General features: G+C 31.0%; 2 protein-coding genes across 13 annotated transcripts in view; one reads left to right on the plus strand and one right to left on the minus strand.

The window, feature by feature from the left end:
• Positions 1–20,430, plus strand: part of Hnf4 (Hepatocyte nuclear factor 4) — a 58,591-nt gene that overhangs the window by 31,599 nt on the left and 6,562 nt on the right. The window contains exons 1-2 of one of the 12 annotated variants that reach the window (XM_070107059.1): positions 1,526–1,781; positions 2,516–2,836. The exons of 10 other annotated variants lie outside the window; for them this stretch is intronic. In XM_070107059.1, coding sequence (XP_069963160.1) covers positions 2,752–2,836 — 85 coding nt within the window. In that variant the 5' untranslated portion in view covers positions 1,526–1,781; positions 2,516–2,751. Of the gene's footprint in view, positions 1–1,525; positions 1,782–2,515; positions 2,837–20,430 lie in introns of those variants that run through there. One more of the 12 variants, XM_070107061.1, reaches the window with a different exon arrangement.
• On the minus strand, positions 3,833–4,902 carry LOC106627173 (proteasome subunit beta type-5). Its single transcript, XM_014247202.3, has 2 exons — positions 4,671–4,902; positions 3,833–4,598 (listed from the first exon to the last, which is right to left on the minus strand). Exons 1-2 carry the CDS (start codon positions 4,800–4,802, stop codon positions 3,912–3,914), a joined length of 819 nt encoding a protein of 272 aa, XP_014102677.1. The 5' UTR covers positions 4,803–4,902; the 3' UTR covers positions 3,833–3,911.

The raw sequence follows: 20,430 nt of genomic DNA on the forward strand, positions 1-20,430 counted from the left end.
GATAATATTCTACAAAAATTTGTAGGGAAGCCGTCAAATCGTTTCGGCGATATCAGCGTATTTGTAAATATTTCTAAACTTAATGTAATTGGCAACCAAAACTTAAAACGCGTTTTTCTCGAAACTCTATTTTTAGAGTAGGTGAGGAAACTTTCTCCGAATTGCTGTACCGATCGATTTGAATTTTTACACGACCTTCTATGATGTATTTGTTAGGTATTGATCGAAGAAATACAATTTTTGATAATAATTAAAATTTTTACGCGCATCAGAAGCTTTTTTTGGGAAGTTGGCAGTTTGTCAAAATCTAAATTTTGACTAGTACTTCAATCATTACTTGTATTAGTTTATTGTAATAGTAAATTTTTTTTTGCTTTTTGCATTTGAGATAATTTTAAGCAGCATATTAGCTGAGGCGGCAGTCGGCCTTGAAATTATCAGAACTTTATTGAGATATTCGCATATTTTTTTTATCGAAATCCGCACAACAACATATTGAGCCGCCCTTGTGTACACACCCAAAGCTTTCTTGTTTATCAAAATTCGGCGCTTGCACAGTAGACGTACAAAAGCACATGTATACAGCTGTACATATGTGTGTATGGGTGCAAAAGTTTGCACTAACATTAAATTGTTGAAATATGTAAAAAGTAATATAATCATAAAACAGGCTAATAATGATTAGCGCTGTGATAAGAAGTTAACGCGGCACTCAGATGTGGAGTTGTGTTTGTAAGTAAGCGCTGCTACAATTTAACTGCTGTATTATACATCTGCAAAGGTGTATATAGGCAACTGGACGGACGAATGACTATTTGCCTAAATTGAAAAGTGGAAAAAAACGGACGCTGAAATTTCTCAAGCGGACGCGAATGCGTACGGTAGACGCTTATACGACACACATACACGAGCACACAGGCGGAGAACTGCGCTGCCATGTGTGTGTGTGTGTGTGTGTTAGTAGCCTATACTAGATCCATATCAACAAGTGGGAATATGTGCGTGTATGTGTGTGTGCTGGCGTTTTAAAATGACTTGACGCTGTAGAATTTATTGTTTTTGCATTGCTGTTGTTTTTGTATTGGGTTTGATAATTGAAGACGGTGGCTGATACCGCTGCCGTGAATCGTCGAACGCCAGCAACGCACACACACACACAACAGGCATGTGGCGTCTCTTTCGCCAAGCGACTTTTATTTACTTGTAGACTCGCTTACTCTCACTCTTACTTCGACTAGCGGCAATATTACCTACAGCCATACACACTCACAGCGCCACACCGGCTGCACACATGCATGTTTGTATATATGTATATATGCGCGCTATTGACACTGACCACACCAACACACACAAACATACTTAGGTCCGATCGCCACTAGCAGCCGCCAGCCGAACACCCAGTCACCGCGCGCTCAACGCTGATGCCAGCGCCGCTGCCGTTGTCGCTCGTAATCACAGTTTCCTTAACAGTTTCGCTAAGACTATATCATTAGCATTATTACTAAGTCGTTTTAGTCCGAGTGTAGAACAACATTAGTGCCGTAGTCGTCCGTCGGTACTTTTTGTTGCATTTTATTGTGTGTGTATGCGTGTGTGTGTGTTGTGATACGCCAATCGCACCGCCTAAGAATGTACGTTGCGAGACTCACCGCTGATTAGTCGACTACTACAACTGACAGTTAACTGTTGACACACTTCGGCTTACGGTCGTCCACGGTTCTACGGTGCTACGTCTGCTGCTGCTGGGGATACGAAAATACAAACACAACAAATATATCGGGGTAAATAAGCGTTGAAGAAATTAAAATTATCCTGATAAGAGTGAAAGCGCGCACAGACATACATACATACATGTACATGTAACGGCAGCTAGCTTTGCAAGTGCATCCCTGCTGCGCGTATTGAAAACAAAATTAATTTATTTGAACTTCAATTTTTTTTTTGTTGTTGCTTGGAATATGACATCCGGACTATTCCGACTTTTCAAGTGCATTTTAGCTTTTAACTAAAACGCGGAACAGTAAAAAAAATTAAAAGCAAATTTAAAAAATTAAAGAAAACAAATTTTTAAATTCAAGAAAACATTTTTTTTTTTAAATTTTTGTTAAAAACTTTACAAGAAAAAATTAAATAAAAGGCGAAACAGTAAAAACAAATTATGAAAAAATTTTATTAAAAAAAACACATTTTAAATAAAAAAAATTTTGTAAAAAAAGTTAAAAAATTACAAATAAAAAAGTTTATGTAAAAAAAAACATTTTAAAAATATATTTATGTACTTATGTATATATACATATAATAACTTACAATATCCCCACGTGCCTCAGATGTGCATTATGACAATTCGAATTCGCGCACACGAGGAAAAGCTTTAAGGTGCGATCTGTTGAGTATTCTATGCAAATCTTCGCGCCAAGTGTGCATTGTTGTGTACTTAGTGCAAGCCAAAAGTGACTGTCAAGGCAAGGCAAGGCAATATTTTGTTTTTCGGTAAATATTTAATATTTGTGTTTAGCTAATTTGTGTGCGGCAAAAGTAACGAACAAAAATAAACAGAAAAAAATTACACATACGTATGTACATATTTATATATAAATACATACATACACACACTCATCGATACGCCAGATTTGTTTGCTAAGCTATTTGTTTTCGCCTTTGACGCGCGTTGCATGCCTTTTAACAACTGCCTGGCGTATACAACAAGTGCCTAGCAAGTGTCAACTGCATGCAGCTAAGTTACTAGGGGATATGTTAAAAATGAAGACAGAAGTGCTATCGGGTAGCAGCTTTGATGATTCCTATATATTTGAGGATAATCTGCTGCGCATGATCGGTGAGTAAGCGTAAATTAGAAAAAAGTTTGAAAATTTATTTTAGTACAATAAAATAAAATATTATAGGAAATATAGAAATAGTGAAATTTTATAGGATAGTAAAATTTTATAGGAAATTAAAGTTTTATAGCAAAGTAAAATTTTATAGGAAAGTAAACTTTTATAGCAAAGTAAAATTTTTTGTATGTGACGCAAGTGCTATAAAGGCGTGGTGTATAAAAAAATACACTGGTCAACAGAGATTTGTGCAAAGTAGCAGCTTTTTAGTAAAGTAAAATTTTATAGTAAAGTGACGTAAGAGGCTTACAAAGGTGTGGTGATCAACCGAATCGAGATATCGACACATAGACTGTTTTCTTAAGAAAAATATCTCTAAACTAAAAATATCTATTATTTAGAGAATTGGTATACCGCTAAAAATTTGTATCCGGAAAATAATTCAAAATCTTAATATACCTATTTTAGTCAGAAAATTACTACAAAATTAATTTTTTAAACTATCAATAATTTGTTATTAATAAAATTATATTCGAAAATATTATTTTTTATAATTTTTTTTTTAAGTGAATTCGAAATATTAACGAAAATAGTTTATTTTATCAGAAAATGGCTATCAAATTAATTATTTACAAAATCAATAATTAGATTTCAATTAATAATTCAATCAAAAATCAATTATTAGTTTTCAATTAAAAAGTTAAATTCCCTTTAAAATAACAGGAATAGCGGGATATACTTACATTCATACACATGTAAAGCGTGTACATTTTATAAACATATGTACATACAAAAATAAACTTCAGGTTTTATGGAGTTAAAATTTTTTTATGTAACATAAAATAACTTTTAAATGATATTACTCATACTTATAAAAATTCAGGCTTTAAAGCTGCTTATTAAAAAATGTTTACACTCCCGATTCATTCCAATTTATATAATATGCAAAGCGCTGTTTGTCATATTTTTGCTGTCATTAAAATATAAAAACATAAATATTCCAATTTATAAAAATATAAATTTTATATTTCAGTAATTTTGTGTACTAGTTGAACTAGCACAAATTTACATGACTAATTATTGCATTTTTTCATCTTTATATTTATAATGCAATTCTTTACAATCATCTTCGGATATTTTGATCCAACCGTCTTCCTTCAAGTGATACACACGTATAATGCCACCAGAGTAGGCATCCCTGAATGTAGCATGATAGATAGCGCGACGTCCCAAATCATAAGCCTCCTCATCCTCCAACTCATACTTGTAGCCCGAATCCAACACACCATAAGCAAATATAGAACCACTACCAACGGAAAATACATTTCCTGACGAACGTGAACCTTCCGAATCGACATAGTACAGACCAGCACCTTTATCATCATAACCAGCCAACATCATGCCCATACTCAAGCCCATGCCTTTGTATTCGTGCGCAATATTTGCCATTATTTTGCTAGCCGCAGCCACCGAGATATGCTTTCTATTCCGCAACTCATGCAAACGGCATTCCTTGGCGAGCACACGATCCCAGTAAACACAATCTGCAGCGCCGCCTGCCAAAGTGCCCAATAAGTATTTATTGATTTCGACAATTTTCTTCATCTCTTGTGAACCAATAAATTGTCCGCCTGTCGCACGCGAGTCCACGGCCAAAATGACACCACCTTTATATTTGAAGCCCAAAGTTGTAGTGCCATGATGATAATCAATCTTAATGCCAGTTTTATCACCAGCAGCATGCAGTGCTTTTATATCGACGGGCTGTGAAAAATAAATGTACAATATTCACATATTTATTTCATATATTTTTGCAAATCATGTTAATTTACTCACGCCGTTAGCTGGCGGTGCCAACAGGCAGTAAGGATTGCTGAGGTTGTAGGTCTGTTCAGCAAAGCTCATTGGATTATTCTTATTCTGCAAGTATTTAGCATTGGAAATGCCTGCAATTTCTGCCAAAGCCATTTCAAATAAAATTAATTTACTTCACGGAGCACAAACTAATAAAACAATTCAATTCAGAAAACAAACTCAACTAGTTATGCTTCTTCTTTCCACGTAAAAAGTGTAGAGTCACAGTGGTAGTAAATTGGTGTTGCCAGCTGTGTATTAAGTATATACATTTAAGTATTTATCTATATATAAATAATTCTTCACGAAATATATTACTTTACGTATATAGGCAAGACAATAAATAGGTGTTTAACAATATTAAAAAAAAAAAGAAAATATTATATAGATTTGATAAACTTTTTTATATATTAATTGCTCATATGATGCATAACTAACTGGTATCTGTCCTATTGGTACCAACAACTTAAACTCAAGTAAGATTTAATAAGGTATATGAAACAGTCCAGTTTTTTGGAAGAAAAAATTCGTCGCAATTTTTTAACTTTTTTTATTTTTATACTAAGAATGTATTTATATGCATATTACTGTACTGTGTAGTTCGTTTATCTACAACTCCAATGAGAGTACCCTATTTGTTATAAATAAAGAAAGGTATTATTTTGCCAAAAAAGATTGGAAAGAACAACGAAATTATATATATGCATAGAATGTGTTTATGTAGATATTGATAAAAACCAAGCACATAAAAACCGTAGCCGAGTGATAAGAGTGCAGAATGCCATAAAACCAACGAACAATGTTGCCAGCGTTTGATTTGAAAACATGTGTATGAGGATACCGTTGTGTTCTTCAACCAATAAATCTAGCTGTTTTATATACATATATGAAAACTCTTCTGTTTCCGACATTTTAGGCATGTAGATAATACTGCGTTTGCTATTCTTGTCGCCATCAGCACAATATCCGCGTTAACTCAAATCTCGTCATAGCCGATCTCGGCGATCTGATCGTCGCAAAAATTTAAAAGCTTCGTAAATAAGTTAGACAACAACAAATTAAGGTGAAGCTCGATCAAAAATACGCAGCAAATAAGTGTTATCGCCTTATGCGTATTTAGAATAAACATATAGTCGTCCAGCGCTATAGTCGTCGGTACTAGTATGTGGAATATCAATATAGGTATATTTTTAATAGTTATGATTTTATTGACACAATTTTTCATAAATTCGCTTTAAACTAGTTTTGCATATTTAAAATTTTATCTCAAATAAATTCTAAATCTTAAAAAAAACCTCTATTTTTTCTAAAACAATATAATTCTTAAAAAACATTACTAAAATAATATTAGAAATTACTTTAAAAATATATGGACCAAAAAAAGTAAAAAGTAATTATTGAAGCATTAAATATAAATAAAAAAATATCTAAAAATAAATTTCGAAAAAATATTAATCATTTCAAATAAAAACATTAAATTATTTTTAGTTAATGTTGTTGGAAAAGAGACAAAAACAAGTTTAAAATAAATGAAATCTTAAAAAAATAATTTTTGGATATATATGAATTATTTTAAATAAAAATATTAGCTATTTATTTTTTAATGTTGTTTTAAATAATATGTAATTTAGAATAAAATTAATTTCCACAAATTTCCAACATGGAAAATAATACGAACATTTATCTACTAGTATACTCAAATATATATTTTTAAATAATCATAACAATTTTATTCAAAATTGCGTTCGTAACTACCAAAAAACAATTTTAATTGGAATATTAATATTACAATTTTGATTTTAATTGTTGTTACATTATCATTTTAATTTAAAATTTAATAGTTCTTTTGATTTAAAGTTTTTCAAAAAAATATTACAATCTTCTTGTCTTTGATGATAAAACTTAGCAAATATGTATGTATGTTTTGCAAAATAAATAATTTTTTCTTTTTCAAATTGCATACTTCTCATGCAGAAAGTAAAAAAATGAAAAAAATTAGAATTTGATCCGTAATTTCTCAAAACTGAAGTAATACAAATATACATAAATTTTAAACTTAAGCTTTTAATGTTTTAAATGTGGTTTTATTAAAATTTTTTGTCAGCATTTATTTAATTTTGTTTTTCAAAATTATTTTTATTAAATAAATGTGCATATATATTTTTTATTTATATAAATTTCCATTTTGTGTCGGTTTCTAAAATTTGCTGTACTATTTTTTGAAAGAAATGATAAAAAATTGCAAAATAAGATATAAAAAAAATAAAAATTTACTTATATATTGTACAACTATAATCTATTTTTGTAGTATTTTATTTGCAGTATCAAAATAAATTTTTTTTTCTAAATTGAAATTATTGAAACATTAATTTTTTTCAAATTATTTTATTGAATTTATATAAAATATTTTCTGATTCAAATATGTGTAAAAATTTTTTTAATTTAAATAAACACTAAAAATATATGTATGCTTATTATATTATGTATGTGTGCATTTTTTTAGTTTCACAGAATATTTTTTTCGAATTTATTGAATGTTTGTTTTATTAAATTGATATGATCTTTGATTTAAATGTATATTTTTATTTTGTGTACGTTTCCAAAATTTTTATATTTTTGAAAATTTTAATGAGCTTATTTATTTTAATTTTTTTAGCAAATAAAATTTTTTTTGTAAGAATTAATCGAAAAAAAATTTTTCCGAAACTATTAATTTTTTATTAAATTTATATGTTCTTTGATTTAAATGTATTTTTCTATTTTGTGTACATTTCTACAGTTTGTAGTGCTCTATGTTTAAAAATTTTGAAAATATTTTTTATTTATTTTTTTAAATATTTTTAAACAATTTTTTAATAATTTATTTTTAGTTCACAAAATGGACCAATAAATAAATTCCCCGAAAATACCTGTCCTTACTCTATGCATTAGTACGTATACGTACGTTTACATATATGTAAATAACTTGCCTTATCATATTCACCGATTTTTGACGGTCATCTATAAATGTTTGTGTGTTACCAGATTAATATAATTTAATGACTCAATTTAATTTTAAACGGATTAGCAATTTTTTTTTTGCAAATTGTTTTCCATGCTTTCTCTACACATATATAAATAAATATATACATTGGTGCAATAAATGTATGTATATACCATATATTAAATGTATGTATGTATATATGTATGTGCTCACGTTTTCCACTTACCACCAATGGCTATTGGCACTAGGAATATTTGCGCAAAAAATAAAAACTAAGTAATCAATTATTAAGCGAAAAATATCGATAATAATCATAGCAGTGTCATAAATAGTTAAAAATTAAATTAGCACGCTGTTTTTGTTTTGGTTGCTTTGCTTGTTTTTGTAAAATTTTATGACAACAGCCATCAGCCTGAGCTGAAGAGGTGGCGTCGCTGTCCAATACTAGCTGCGAGGAGGGCAATTATGATTTTTCTAAATCTTCAAGTACAACAGCGTAATTATTAAAAATTGTAAGTAATAAAGCGGAATAGTGGGCAAAAAGTGTAAATGCAAGTACAGGCACCAAACACACATACATATGTACATACTTACGCGTATGTATGTGTATATATGTATTTTTATGCAAGGAGTTGTTTATAAATCTACATATGTACATATGTCAGCGAGTTTGAAAAAATCATTCCGCTGATAAGATAAACCTCAATTGCTTTGCTCACACGCACAGACACACACACCTGCACAATTAACCCGTTTAATCAATAGACTATTTATATAGTCAGTATAAATATCTATTAAAGATCGTACAAACGCACACATACCGATGCAAATTTTAGCGCATGCATATCAGCTCATGTACAACAGTGCATATATGCATGTGTGTGTGTGTGTATTTGCACCTGAAATGCGATTAACCTTAAAGCAACACTGCTAATACCAACTAGTTTTTCTGCCATCATGAATAACAATAATTTTACAGTTTTTTAGCAATCGCATTGATACGCCACGAACAAATAAAATGCACGCACACACATACATATGTGTGGCATGTGTGACGTTTGAAAAAATATATGGAATAATATAGTTAGCCAATAAAAGTTAATGATTGAACCCCAATTAAGTAGTTAATAGAACTAGTGTAATTTTATGCACTTCTAGTTTTTGTATTAACCATTTTAATAATTAAAAAATACACAAATGCACCTCTATGCATATGAACACACAATTACACACACATACATATGTGGTGGATTTGTAATCAAAGAGTGTTTAAGTGGCAAAGTATTTGCAATATGTGCTTTGATGCGAAAAAAGCGAGATCCCGAAGTTATTACGCGATACCGAAAGTACGGGTTTGTGGTTTCGGGTTTACGTAAAATTTAAAATTGGTCGAGTTAAAAAGAATTATATAATAATGTGTATACTATATAATTTATTTGAAACGAAAATACGGGACTATGGTTTCGTGATTACGAAAAAGTCAAAATTTATCGAATTAAGTATAAATTTATAATTGATGATGTATGCATGTGTTTCTAATTTTCTTGACCCATAAGTACGGGATTATTTATTCGGGATTACGAAAAAGCCAAAATTGATCGAATTATAAATAAATTGATGATTGATTATGTATGCATGTCCAATAGAGTAATTAATTAAATGCCGCCTTACAACCAGTAGATTGAAATATTTATCGGCTGATGTTAAGGCCGCAGTTAGAAGAAGGAATTTCGTCCTCTGCTCAGTTGGCACAGCATTTTAAATTGCTTGTGGTGTCTTTCTCTACCGATTTTAAGAACTTCTTTATTAGAAGCATATGGATCCCAGATTCTTAAACAAGTTAAATCAAAGTCATAGTTTTTGACTAACCTTTTAAAATTCCCGCTTACTTATTTACCAGATCCAGGATTTTAAGACAATTGAGGATGCGATTTAAGTTGGTTACAGAGTGCCTGTTCTCGCACATTTTATATCTTCAGCAAGCTCATTTGTGCCAGGGCTTAAAATCAATTTCCGCTACGAACTAATAAGTTTGGGTTAAGGTATTGTGTATCTAACTCCATTATTAGTATTCTTCTTTATCCAAATCATATAAATTTCTAGCCCGTTTTTAGTGAAGGAGCCAAACACAATTCATGCTCATATTGACCAAATGGGCAGTTTGACTTTGCTCTTCTATCCTATAGTAGGTATGTATAATAGTTCTTCAGTAGATTCAGTGTAAGCTCAGGTGGCGATATTGCTAATAAATCAGCTAAGTTTGATATCATGAGGAGAATACCGCTTGGCAAGTCAAAAATGCTGGTTCTGTTGAGCACTCTATGACTTTTCTTCAGTGAAATGTACACCAGAAAGTCGGTTTAGACTTTCGAAAACTGTCTGACAAAGGCAAGATGAAAAGCGACTGACCAATCATTCCAGTTCAGCAGATCATCACGGGAATTCTGGTTTTAATTTTAATTGGACTTCGTTCATTAGGTTTACAGTTTGAAAGCAGCAGGTGCTTCTTTCAAGGTAGAATTTCCTATCCTACCCTGCTTCATTTTTTCCATTCCTCTTCCCGCTATCTGAAAAGAAATTACTCTATCTCACCATCTCGAATAATCTTGCTACTCTGATAACGTTCTGTTTCACTTTGTTTCATTTTTCTTTTCCATCCTTTTCTAATGGTGCCTTAAAAACTTTACCTTCTTACTCCAATCCCGAGTCTACGGGTCTGCCAACCCAACAACTTCGAGATTACATAAACCAATAAATACCTAGAAGTTATTATTAGACATGATTTAGCATTACTATTAAGTAAATACTCAGGCGATACAGTTGTTTATTGCGGCGAAGCAAGGATGCTTTATGCGCTAAATACTTTAAGTCGAAAGCGATTTCCATAAAGTTTTACTACTATCAAGGAGTTTTATGGTCCCTCCAACAGCGAGTGCATTAGGCACAAACAAATTCTTACTTATATATGCAAGTATGTATATAAATATGCAATATAAACCAAGTCATATAAGCCTTTTAATAGACTACTAATCTTCTCAACATCGTGTTTGGCAAGAACATAAGATTAGATTAGGATTTGGATAACTACGTAAAGCTGAACTGAACTTGTAAAAATTATGACCACTTGCTGTGAAGGACTTATAAAAAGCTTATTTACGAGTATTTACTCGAAGAACAAACTGAAGTGGGTATTGAAATAAGTATTATTCTGGTGCATATCAATAATCTATATTAATTGTTCGATCGCAATCTTTGATGACTAATGAAAAAATTTACATTATTGATAGATTTTAAGCGCTGGACTTCAGTCATCTAGCTTAATATACTTATTTATGTATCACTGCTTGAGTTTTTCACTGACCGATTACCTTAAAGAGTGTGTTTTTAAATTGAACTAGGAAGAAACTATACGTGAGATTTGTTTCTTGATTCTTAGAAACTATTTAATTTGGGATCTTCTGACTCTATTTTAGAAAGGTTTTTGACTCTTCGAGACTTTTGACGCTAAAAGGAATCACTCTCTTCTCCACAGCATTTAACATCAATGTTTGCTTGCGATCAATTCTATAAATCTTCTGAAACACACTTTTCAGTCAGTGCGGCTCTCTGCTTCTCAATCTAAAATTCATTCATTAGTAAACATTTTGATGAAGTTTTTACACCGGAGCAAGTTGAATATAAGAAAAGCAGACTGAAAACTTCGCTCAACTACTTACGAGTATGTTATCTCGATCAGAGCTTTGTGAGTAAGATTTAAAAAAAATGGAGGAAAGGACGGTGGAGCTACTATAATCATTATAAGAACAAAAACACCAAGCATGAGAACTCTTAGTTAAATCTCATTTTCCAAACCTCCTCAATCTAATCCGAAATATATTTAAAAATAAACCCTTACTACTGTACTTAAACGAAAACTCGAAAATCATTTTCTTGAGAGAAGGCAATATAAAGGCTGCAATGCATGTTTATGTGAAAGAGAATAAAGTCTGTAATTGAGTTTACAATTTTGCACAATTTTTTCTTTCCAAAAAGAAGCTCATTTGTCGAAAGCGACGTTATCGGCCCACTATTGGTGCAGCTACCACACAAACTGATTGGTCAAAATCAAACCCTTTTAAGGACAAATTTTTTGTTTGACAAGATATCTTTCCGAAATTCGGATTGAATTATTTCCCAAAATAATGCTATTATCTCCGAAAATTTTGTTAAGATCGGACAACTATAGCATATAGCTGTCATACAAACTGATTGGTAAAAATCAAACTTTTGTAAGAAAAACTTTTTTATTTAACAAGATAACTGCACGAAATTTGGCATGGCTTATTTTCCAAGACAATGCTATAATCTGCGAACATTTGGTTCAGATCGGATCACTATAGCATATAGCTGCCTTATGATCGGTCAAAATCCAACTCTTGTAATAAAAACTTTTTTATTTGATAATAGGTATATCTGCAGGAAATTCGACTCTTATTAAGAGTTCCAATTAAAAAGATCTCTCAAAAATACTTTCCGCATTTTCTATGTCAATCCTTGTGAGCAACTAACAGCTGGTTGGAGTAGTGACCGCTAAATGTAATTAAACTACTCGCCTTGAACTGCACTGGGTGCCTCAGCTTGCGGCTATTTGCTTGGCGCTAAAAACAAACACATCTACATAAAAGTATATGTGCTTGTAATATTTGCTGTTAATGCATTTATATTTTTTTTCCACATTTTAAATCTCCAACTTGGCTTAAGTGTGCACGTGCATATAAAAGTATGCTATGTATACTATTCATAAATGTCTAAATGATTATGTAAGTGTGTGTGTGTTCGTATATAAATATTCACTATTCTTAATTTCATTGCAATTATTTTTGCTGCCACTCACATATTGTACACCAATTTTAATTAGCGAAATTGTTTACAAATGAAAGCAAGTAAAATGCCACTAAGTGAGCACTTAGTGTGCGTGTGTGTGTGTGCGAGAACTTGATAACATACTTACTACTTAATTGAAATGAGCAAATAAATTGTTTTTCTTACTTGTATTACATTGAAATAAGTAAGTGGAAAAGTAATAAAAAAATATATGATTTCACGTTTAATTGCAACACTGCTTCCTCTACTAACGCATTGCGAATCGGCAGAGCAATAAAAAAAATTTATTAAAATAAAAATGTATATGACACGTAATCTTAAAAATTTTATTGAAGAAAGCTTTGATTATATGAATGTGTCATTGTTAAGGTATTTTGTACAGTCTATGCTGAGATATTTTAAAACAATCCAAAAGTTTAGCAATATATATCTCCAGAACTGTACACCACCCATTACCTAACACTCAGTGGTCATACGTCCCGCCTGTGACATACGCTTACAAGAAAAAGAGCATTTCTCTAATCGCTGTCAGGCATTGTTATATCATCGATGCTTTCTGACATAAAAAAGTTTTGAATAAGATTCATCGACCCTTCAAAGGTGGCTTCAAACATGTCGTAACAAGTCAAACTGAGCCCTTGAATGCTCAAAACATAATGACATCACACTCAAAAACATATTTTTTGTTTTGAAGCTGCCAGCTTTGGACAATAAAAGAGCTTGGTTAGGAGGTTCTATACATCCACCTTATAGTTCAAACCAGCCACAAAGTGTTTACTTCCTATTGCTGTCTATGGAAAGTGATTTTGCTGGTGAAAAATTCAAGAGCGGCTTCTGAACTGAATCGAACAGCCCCAGTTTTTAGCCTATAGTGACAAAGACTTCTTTGAGAGTGACAATATGAAATTAGCTTCAAACTGGCATTAAGTTATCGAAAAAAACGGTGCATATCTGACCTAAATCGGATCATTTTTATTAGACAGAGGCTAATGTGGGGACTTATTAGTGAGACTTGTATGTCTTTTAATCAACTAATATACCAATATGGTTGGGCGATTAAAAGCTCTTGTACTAGCCGAGACATATGTATGTTAGACGATGTATAAGGGAATGACACGAAAATCTATCGTGAACATCTGTTGTTATGACAATAGAAACAAGATTGGCGAGGTTTCGTTGAAAACTATAAGAGTGGTTTACTAGATTCTCAAGTTTTTAAAAGTATAGATTTAAACTTCCTAAATACGCTTCTGGCTCATTAAACATCACATTAATTCTATAAAGTTTTGACTATAATAGTTAAAGCAAACTGTATACTGTATTTAAGAAAAAAATCTTGCCGTAATATCAAACGCGTTCTCGTTCACTTGATCACTAGATGATAAGTTCATCCTGTTTTTACATCGAAAGCTACACTTAAGCAGTGTGGTAGTCGATTTCCGTTCTTAAAATTTAGCCGGAGTTCATTAAAACCGTTTAAGTTTGTTAAGTGTTTCCCAATAATTTTTGTTTGGTTATGCCGAAAAAAAATGTTTAGTTAGAATTGCTAGTAATGCCACTTAGAGACTGTCATAAGTATAAGTATAAGATAAATGTACTTATTCAGGCAAAACACATATTGATATTACATTTACTATTGAATATAGAAGTACACTAGCAGTGTTCAGTTAACTTCCTGTAATCTCCCCTTGATTTCAATACAGAGAAATTAGATTTGATCGATTCGTAAGTCGCCTGTCTCGTTTAATAATTTTCAGTGAATTTTCAGTCAGTTCTTAGACCGAAATTTTCTTCACTTTATACATGAACAACTTCTATCTGGTATTAAAGATAATGAGTTGTAAATATCTATTATGCTAACGAATTTTTAAATCTATAATCCACTAAGAACAGCAATATTGTAGCGTATTCATTTTATTGCTTTTCTAGAATACATAACCTACATAAACTTTTTTTTTTCTTAAACCTTAATTTGTACGGTGCTGTAAATACTCCCTGATGGAAGTCAAGAGACGACAATATTCTAAGTAAATAATTGAAGATAGTACAATAATTAAACTAGACAATTAGTCGTTGATTTAAATGATTATATCCAGTATGAAAGTGGTTTTTTTGTGAACTTTTTTGAAGAAATATTTTAATTAATAAATAAATAAAAATAATGTACATTTACAGAATTTAATGTACTTCATTAATCGGCGATTTGTTTTGAAAAATTTTGAATTGCCTTGATTCCGCAGCCGATCCGAGCCTTTCACACTAAGTTAAAAACCTCCTAAAAATACGTTCGTATCTCCGAAACTAATTGCCGTATTAAAACTTCATTTAATTTTCGAAGAATATTCTCAAATGTATATATGTATATATTCCGTCGATATGCAAGCAAAAAAAAAAAACGATTTTTTTCTAATTCACATGTGGATATAACCCCTTTATTTGGCTTTTAATTAGAGCTTATGTTAGAGGCTTCGTAACAAATGAAAAAAAACTGATCGTGAAAATATGAGAGTTCTACAGAATTAACGAAAATTGAAGGACGTTATATTTTTGCCGTAATATAAAGTAATTTTGGCAAAATTTGTAATAAAATTACTAAGCGCTTTGCAAAAACAATTCAACGGCTGATATAGGCCTATTCGGTGCGCTCTAGCCCTGCCTTTTTTATTTATTTTTTTATTCGTACGAAAATGTACATATGTATATGTATGTATATGCATGTATACATAAATAAGTAGTAAAGAGTATAAATTAAAAGGTTATTGATGTCGTGTGAGGTGCACAGAGACATTAAAAACATTTTAAAAAACTTTAATGAAAAATTAGCAGCACGCGCTTAACTCAGCATCGTAGTAATGTTCTATATTTAATTAATGTTTTTTTACATTTTTTTTAGATACTAATACTTTTAAATACGTATTTGCTAAAACGCACATAAATGCCATTAATGAGCACACATATTTTCATAAATGCATGTCGCGCTCCCATATAATTTAAATTATGTTTAAGGTCAGCTATTGTCACATTTTAATATAATTATATGTTTTTTATTTATTTTTAACGAAATTATTAAGGGCGCGCACGCCAAATGAGCAGCGAGGCGGAAGTTAGATAAACAAGTTTTTTGCAAATTAATGGAATTTAGGAAAATACTTTTTTTTGGTGGAAATTATCAAAATCGTTTTTATTGCATTTATCAATTTTTATTTCCATTAGTGCGTTATATTTTAATAATTTTTACGTTTTTTTTTTAGTTAAAAACTTTGGAAATTTTATATGTTTATATTGTTAGCAAAATATAAAATATTTTTTATTTAATTTGTTTATAGTATTTAGAAAAAAAATCGTTTTTTAAAATACCTGTTTATTTATTTAATTTTTTTATTGAAATTTAAATATTATATTATTAAAAAATTTTTTTTTTTGTAAATTTCGTTTGCCTGTATATACGGGAATTAGTTCCTCAGTTTCTGAGATATCGATATGAAATTTTTCATATGTCCTTTTCACACCAAAAAGATGCTCATTTGTCAGAGCCGCCGATATCGAAGCACTAAAGCATATAGCTACCATACAAACTGGTACATCGAAATTAAGTCCTTTTATAAAAAACTTTTTTATTTAATAAAATATTTATACAAAATTCAACATGAATTATTATCTCAAGCAACGCTATAATCTTTAAACATATTAAGCAGATCGGACTACATTAGCATATAGCTGTCATACAAACACAGCAGCCAAAACACGTTTTTGGTTGGAAAACTTTTTTATTTGTTCAAATATCTTTACGAAATTTATCATACATTTTTGTCTAAAGCAGCGCTATAATCACTGAAGAAATTGTTCAGATCGTACTACTTTAGCATATAGCTGCCATATAAACTGACCGATCCAAATCAAGTTCTTGTATGAAAAACTTGTTTATTTGACAATATATCTTTACGAAATTTGGCGTAGATTATTTTCCAAAGCAACGCTACGATCTTCGAACAAATTTTACAAATCAGACCACTATAGCATATAGTTGCCATACAAACTAAGCGATTAAAATCAACTTCTAGTTTGGAAACTCTCTTATTTGTAAGGGGTATTAACATAAAGTTAAAATATTTCCATTTTTTGTGAGTGATTTATGATTTAAAAATTGTTTATTTAAATTATTTTTCCATCAGTTAGCAATTTTCCATAAGCTACAACTCTTATTTTCTAACCAAACGCGTTGAGATGCCTTCTATCTACTATATGTATGTTTGTATGCATGAAATTATACAATCATAACATTGTTTACTTGTATGAACATTTAATTGGATTGCGGCAGTTTTTATTACAAGACTTGCCACTTGCAATCATATATAAGAAATCAAATAATTTACTAGTCTGTATTTTATTTTGAAATTCTAACAAATAAGAATAGAGAGAAAAACAAACGCATAGATATCCATGCAAATACGCAATCAACAGGAACGGAAAGAAGAAAAAAAACAAAACACAATCGAAGTCAGCTCGAAAATTAAAAAAAAAAAAAAATAAATAAATGAATAAAAAAACAAACTGAAATAATTACCTATAATTATCAGGTGAACACACGTTCAAATTCAACAACGACACTCGCAATGAGTCTAACTGCACGGCAATTAATTCAGTATTTTGAATTACACTAGCTTTATTTTTGTAGCTTTTGTTTTTGTTGTTGTTAACTGCTTGCTGTTTCTTTAAATGCTATGAATTTGATCTTTGACATGCATACTTTACGTATGTGTGTGTGTGTGTGTATTGCATATGATTACACGGCACACACACACACACATGCACACTCACGCGATCTGCTGAGGACGCTAACGGCAGCGCGTTAAGCTCCTCCTTATGTGTACTCAAATTGCATGAGCGCCTTGTAATCGCAATGCTGTCATAATATATTTGTGTGTGTGTGTGTGCATGTGTATGAATTTGTAGCAAACACGCTCGTTACGCGGCGCTTTTAAATTTCTACTTTTCCTAATGCTCATTTGCAGTTCATGCAATTTTCATTCATGCAGTCAAAGTGAAGTATAGACATATCACCTTCGTAAATATTTGGTCGAGCTACTGCACAAATTTATCATTCGCTCCTTAAGATAGACTACAAATAGGATTTTCCATCAGTTTCAAGCCGACTGCGTAGGACATGTGAGTAAAAAATAAAAAACACTAGTTGACTGGACAACAACAGCGAAGACTACTCTCGTGGTAGTATATTGAGCTTAAGGCTCACTAAAAACACAACCGCGAATTAACCCATTTGGCTACGCTGCTCTCTGGTTTAGTATTGAAGCTGGCAGCTTACTTATACTTCCAGCCTTTTAACGTAGTACCATTTCTTGAATGTCATCTCCAATGTTATGAAAAAGCACATACCCTAACTTGAGTTGCTTTGGCTGTCGTACTAAACCTGTTGCTGTTGTTGTAGCGATAGAAAAAAAGCATTAAATAATTTTGAGAAAAGCTGGTTGACAGTGCTTGGTCGAATAAAAAATCGTGTCCGTTCCGATTACGTAGACCGTACTACCATTGAAGTGGTCGGTAGTGTATTGATTCCAATCTACTCAATCTCTTTTCTAGCTTTAGTCTACTACGCAACGTTTCTAATAATCCGAGCACCCTTATCACAAAAAGTTCAGAGTACAGAGATATCAGTCTCGCTTAAGTTCGAGTCTGAGTCCTTCCGGGTGATATTTTAATTTAAAAACTTAGCATAAAAACGAATAACATTGCATAGATAGAAAAGTAAAAGCATGAATTTCGTTAATCGGCAGAGCTTGAATCTCAAAGTCATCAGATTTTGGTTAATGTTTCCCTGATAGCATAAAAATTCCTTAAAAAAGTTTTTTAGAATGCTTAATTAATTAATTTATAATTAATAATTAATTTAAATTTGATATCGTGATCGCATGTTCGATAATCACGAGAACCAATCTAAACCGATCAGTAATTGAACCATTACATTTTATAAGGCCTGTCACTCAGCCATGGCATATTAGTGGCTTTTGGAAGCCTATGCTAAGTAACTAGCTTATGTAGAGAGTTAGAAAATATGACAGCGAGTGTCTAAAAGTGGCAATAATGTTTGCGTTAAATCGCAGTTCATTATAACTCATTCTATTGCAAGATTGCCACCCAAAGCGGTGGGGACGACATGTTCTTATTTGTAATGTGTGATGAAATAGACAAAATTGAGCCAGAAATAAATACATTCATCAATATTTAACTAAGATTAGATTATTGTCTTCTCTATGAAAGTAAGTTGATTAGCCAAAGAATCTAGAAACTGTGGTTTTAAAATTGTAAGTGTCTGAAAATATTGCTAATGTTGCCGAAATCTTCATTTCTCTCTGAAATAAAGAAAAATATTTCAGCAATTTTGAAATTGTTTTTAATTTTTCATTAAAATAATTTGTTCACAACACGTTCGCAACAAATAGTGCGTCTCGAAAGTCAACATAAGTGGCCAGGCCTTCTTTTTCCTCACTTGCTTTTGTATTTTTAAACCAAAAACTTGTTTTCACATTATACTTATTATTAGAAAATGCAAATAGAATTTAAAGAAGGTCAAAATAACAAAAAACAAAAAAAAAACAGGGTGACTATAAATAATTAAAGAAAAATTATATGGAAGATATTGTGATGGTAGGCAGGTGTGTATTGAGTTAAGCCGAGTTTGTTAAATAATATATTTATTCCACGTAATTTCTGCTTTTTGTTAAAGTGTTATGAATTGGTCAAAGTGATCTTTACACATTTATTTTGAATGTTCTATAATCTGTCTTAGAGCATTAGTAAAGGAAATTTAGGTTACTTGTTGGCTTCTAATCTATATTTGAGGCATTTACCTTAGAATGGTTCCTTGTAAGTATATTTTACATTAATTTTTACTAAAAGCTTCTATTTTCTTTTAGTTAAATAAATAACTACAAATCTTTAGATAGTAATGAAAATTTATGTTGTAAGACGCATTCTGAAATATGCTGTAAAGTCTACTTAACTTTTCACATAAAAATCAAAAATGTTTACTATTTTAAGCTTCTTGCTTTTTTTTGCGGCGTTTTGCCATAAAAAATTTGTTGAACTCTGCTCTTTTGATAATTGAAACTAAATACTTTATTTAAGGATTAGTGATCAGCTCAATAGCTAAGGATAAATAATAAGGATTTGGTACGAACCTCTTTTAATATTGAACTAAGTGGATATATATAGATTTAAGGAGTTATATCCACTTGTGAATTTCAAAGACTCGATTTTTATGAAAATTTTAAGTTAATCTGTCAAATAGTTTCGGAGTCTTGAGCGTATTTGTAACAATTTTTTAACTTAATGTAATCGTCTCCCAAAACACATTTTTCGAAACGCTGTTTTCAGAGTCGCTTAGGAAATTTTTTCCGACACGGCTGAACTGCTCAACTTGAAAATTTCACACGTCCTTTTCAGTTATATTTGATCAAAGGAATAAGATATTTGAGAATAATTAAAGTCACTCTCAAGTGTAAATTTTATTATAAAAATACGAATTTTTTTGCGAACTTGCCAAAAATTGTCAAATATTAAAATTGTCCTTAGTTCTTCGACCATTACCTGTAATCATCTATAGTAGTTATAAATTTTATTCGTATTTGGATTTGAGAGAATTGTAAGCAGCAAAATCTTCGTCGCCGCCAGCACCCTTTTTTTCGGCGGGCCTTCTAAAGATCGACTATGGAAACAAGCGTATACAAAATTTTTCAAAATTAAGTACATTAAATTCTGTAAATGCATATAATTTGAATTTATTTATTAAATTAAATGTGTCTTCAAAACAGAGTTCACACAATTTTTTCTGACTTGCAAGCGGATATAACCCCTTAATGAACAGTGATCAGCACAATT

The sequence above is a fragment of the Bactrocera oleae genome, chromosome 3, assembly GCF_042242935.1.
Source record: "Bactrocera oleae isolate idBacOlea1 chromosome 3, idBacOlea1, whole genome shotgun sequence".
Lineage (NCBI taxonomy): Eukaryota > Metazoa > Arthropoda > Insecta > Diptera > Tephritidae > Bactrocera > Bactrocera oleae.

Bases quoted from the DNA above. Each gene is read 5' to 3' on its own strand.
- LOC106627173 (XM_014247202.3), bottom strand. From the start codon at position 4,802: ATGGCTTTGGCAGAAATTGCAGGCATTTCCAATGCTAAATACTTGCAG. The intron at 4,599-4,670 runs GTGAGTAAATTA...TATTTTTCACAG, and splicing joins TGGCACCGCCAGCTAACGGC to CCCGTCGATATAAAAGCACT.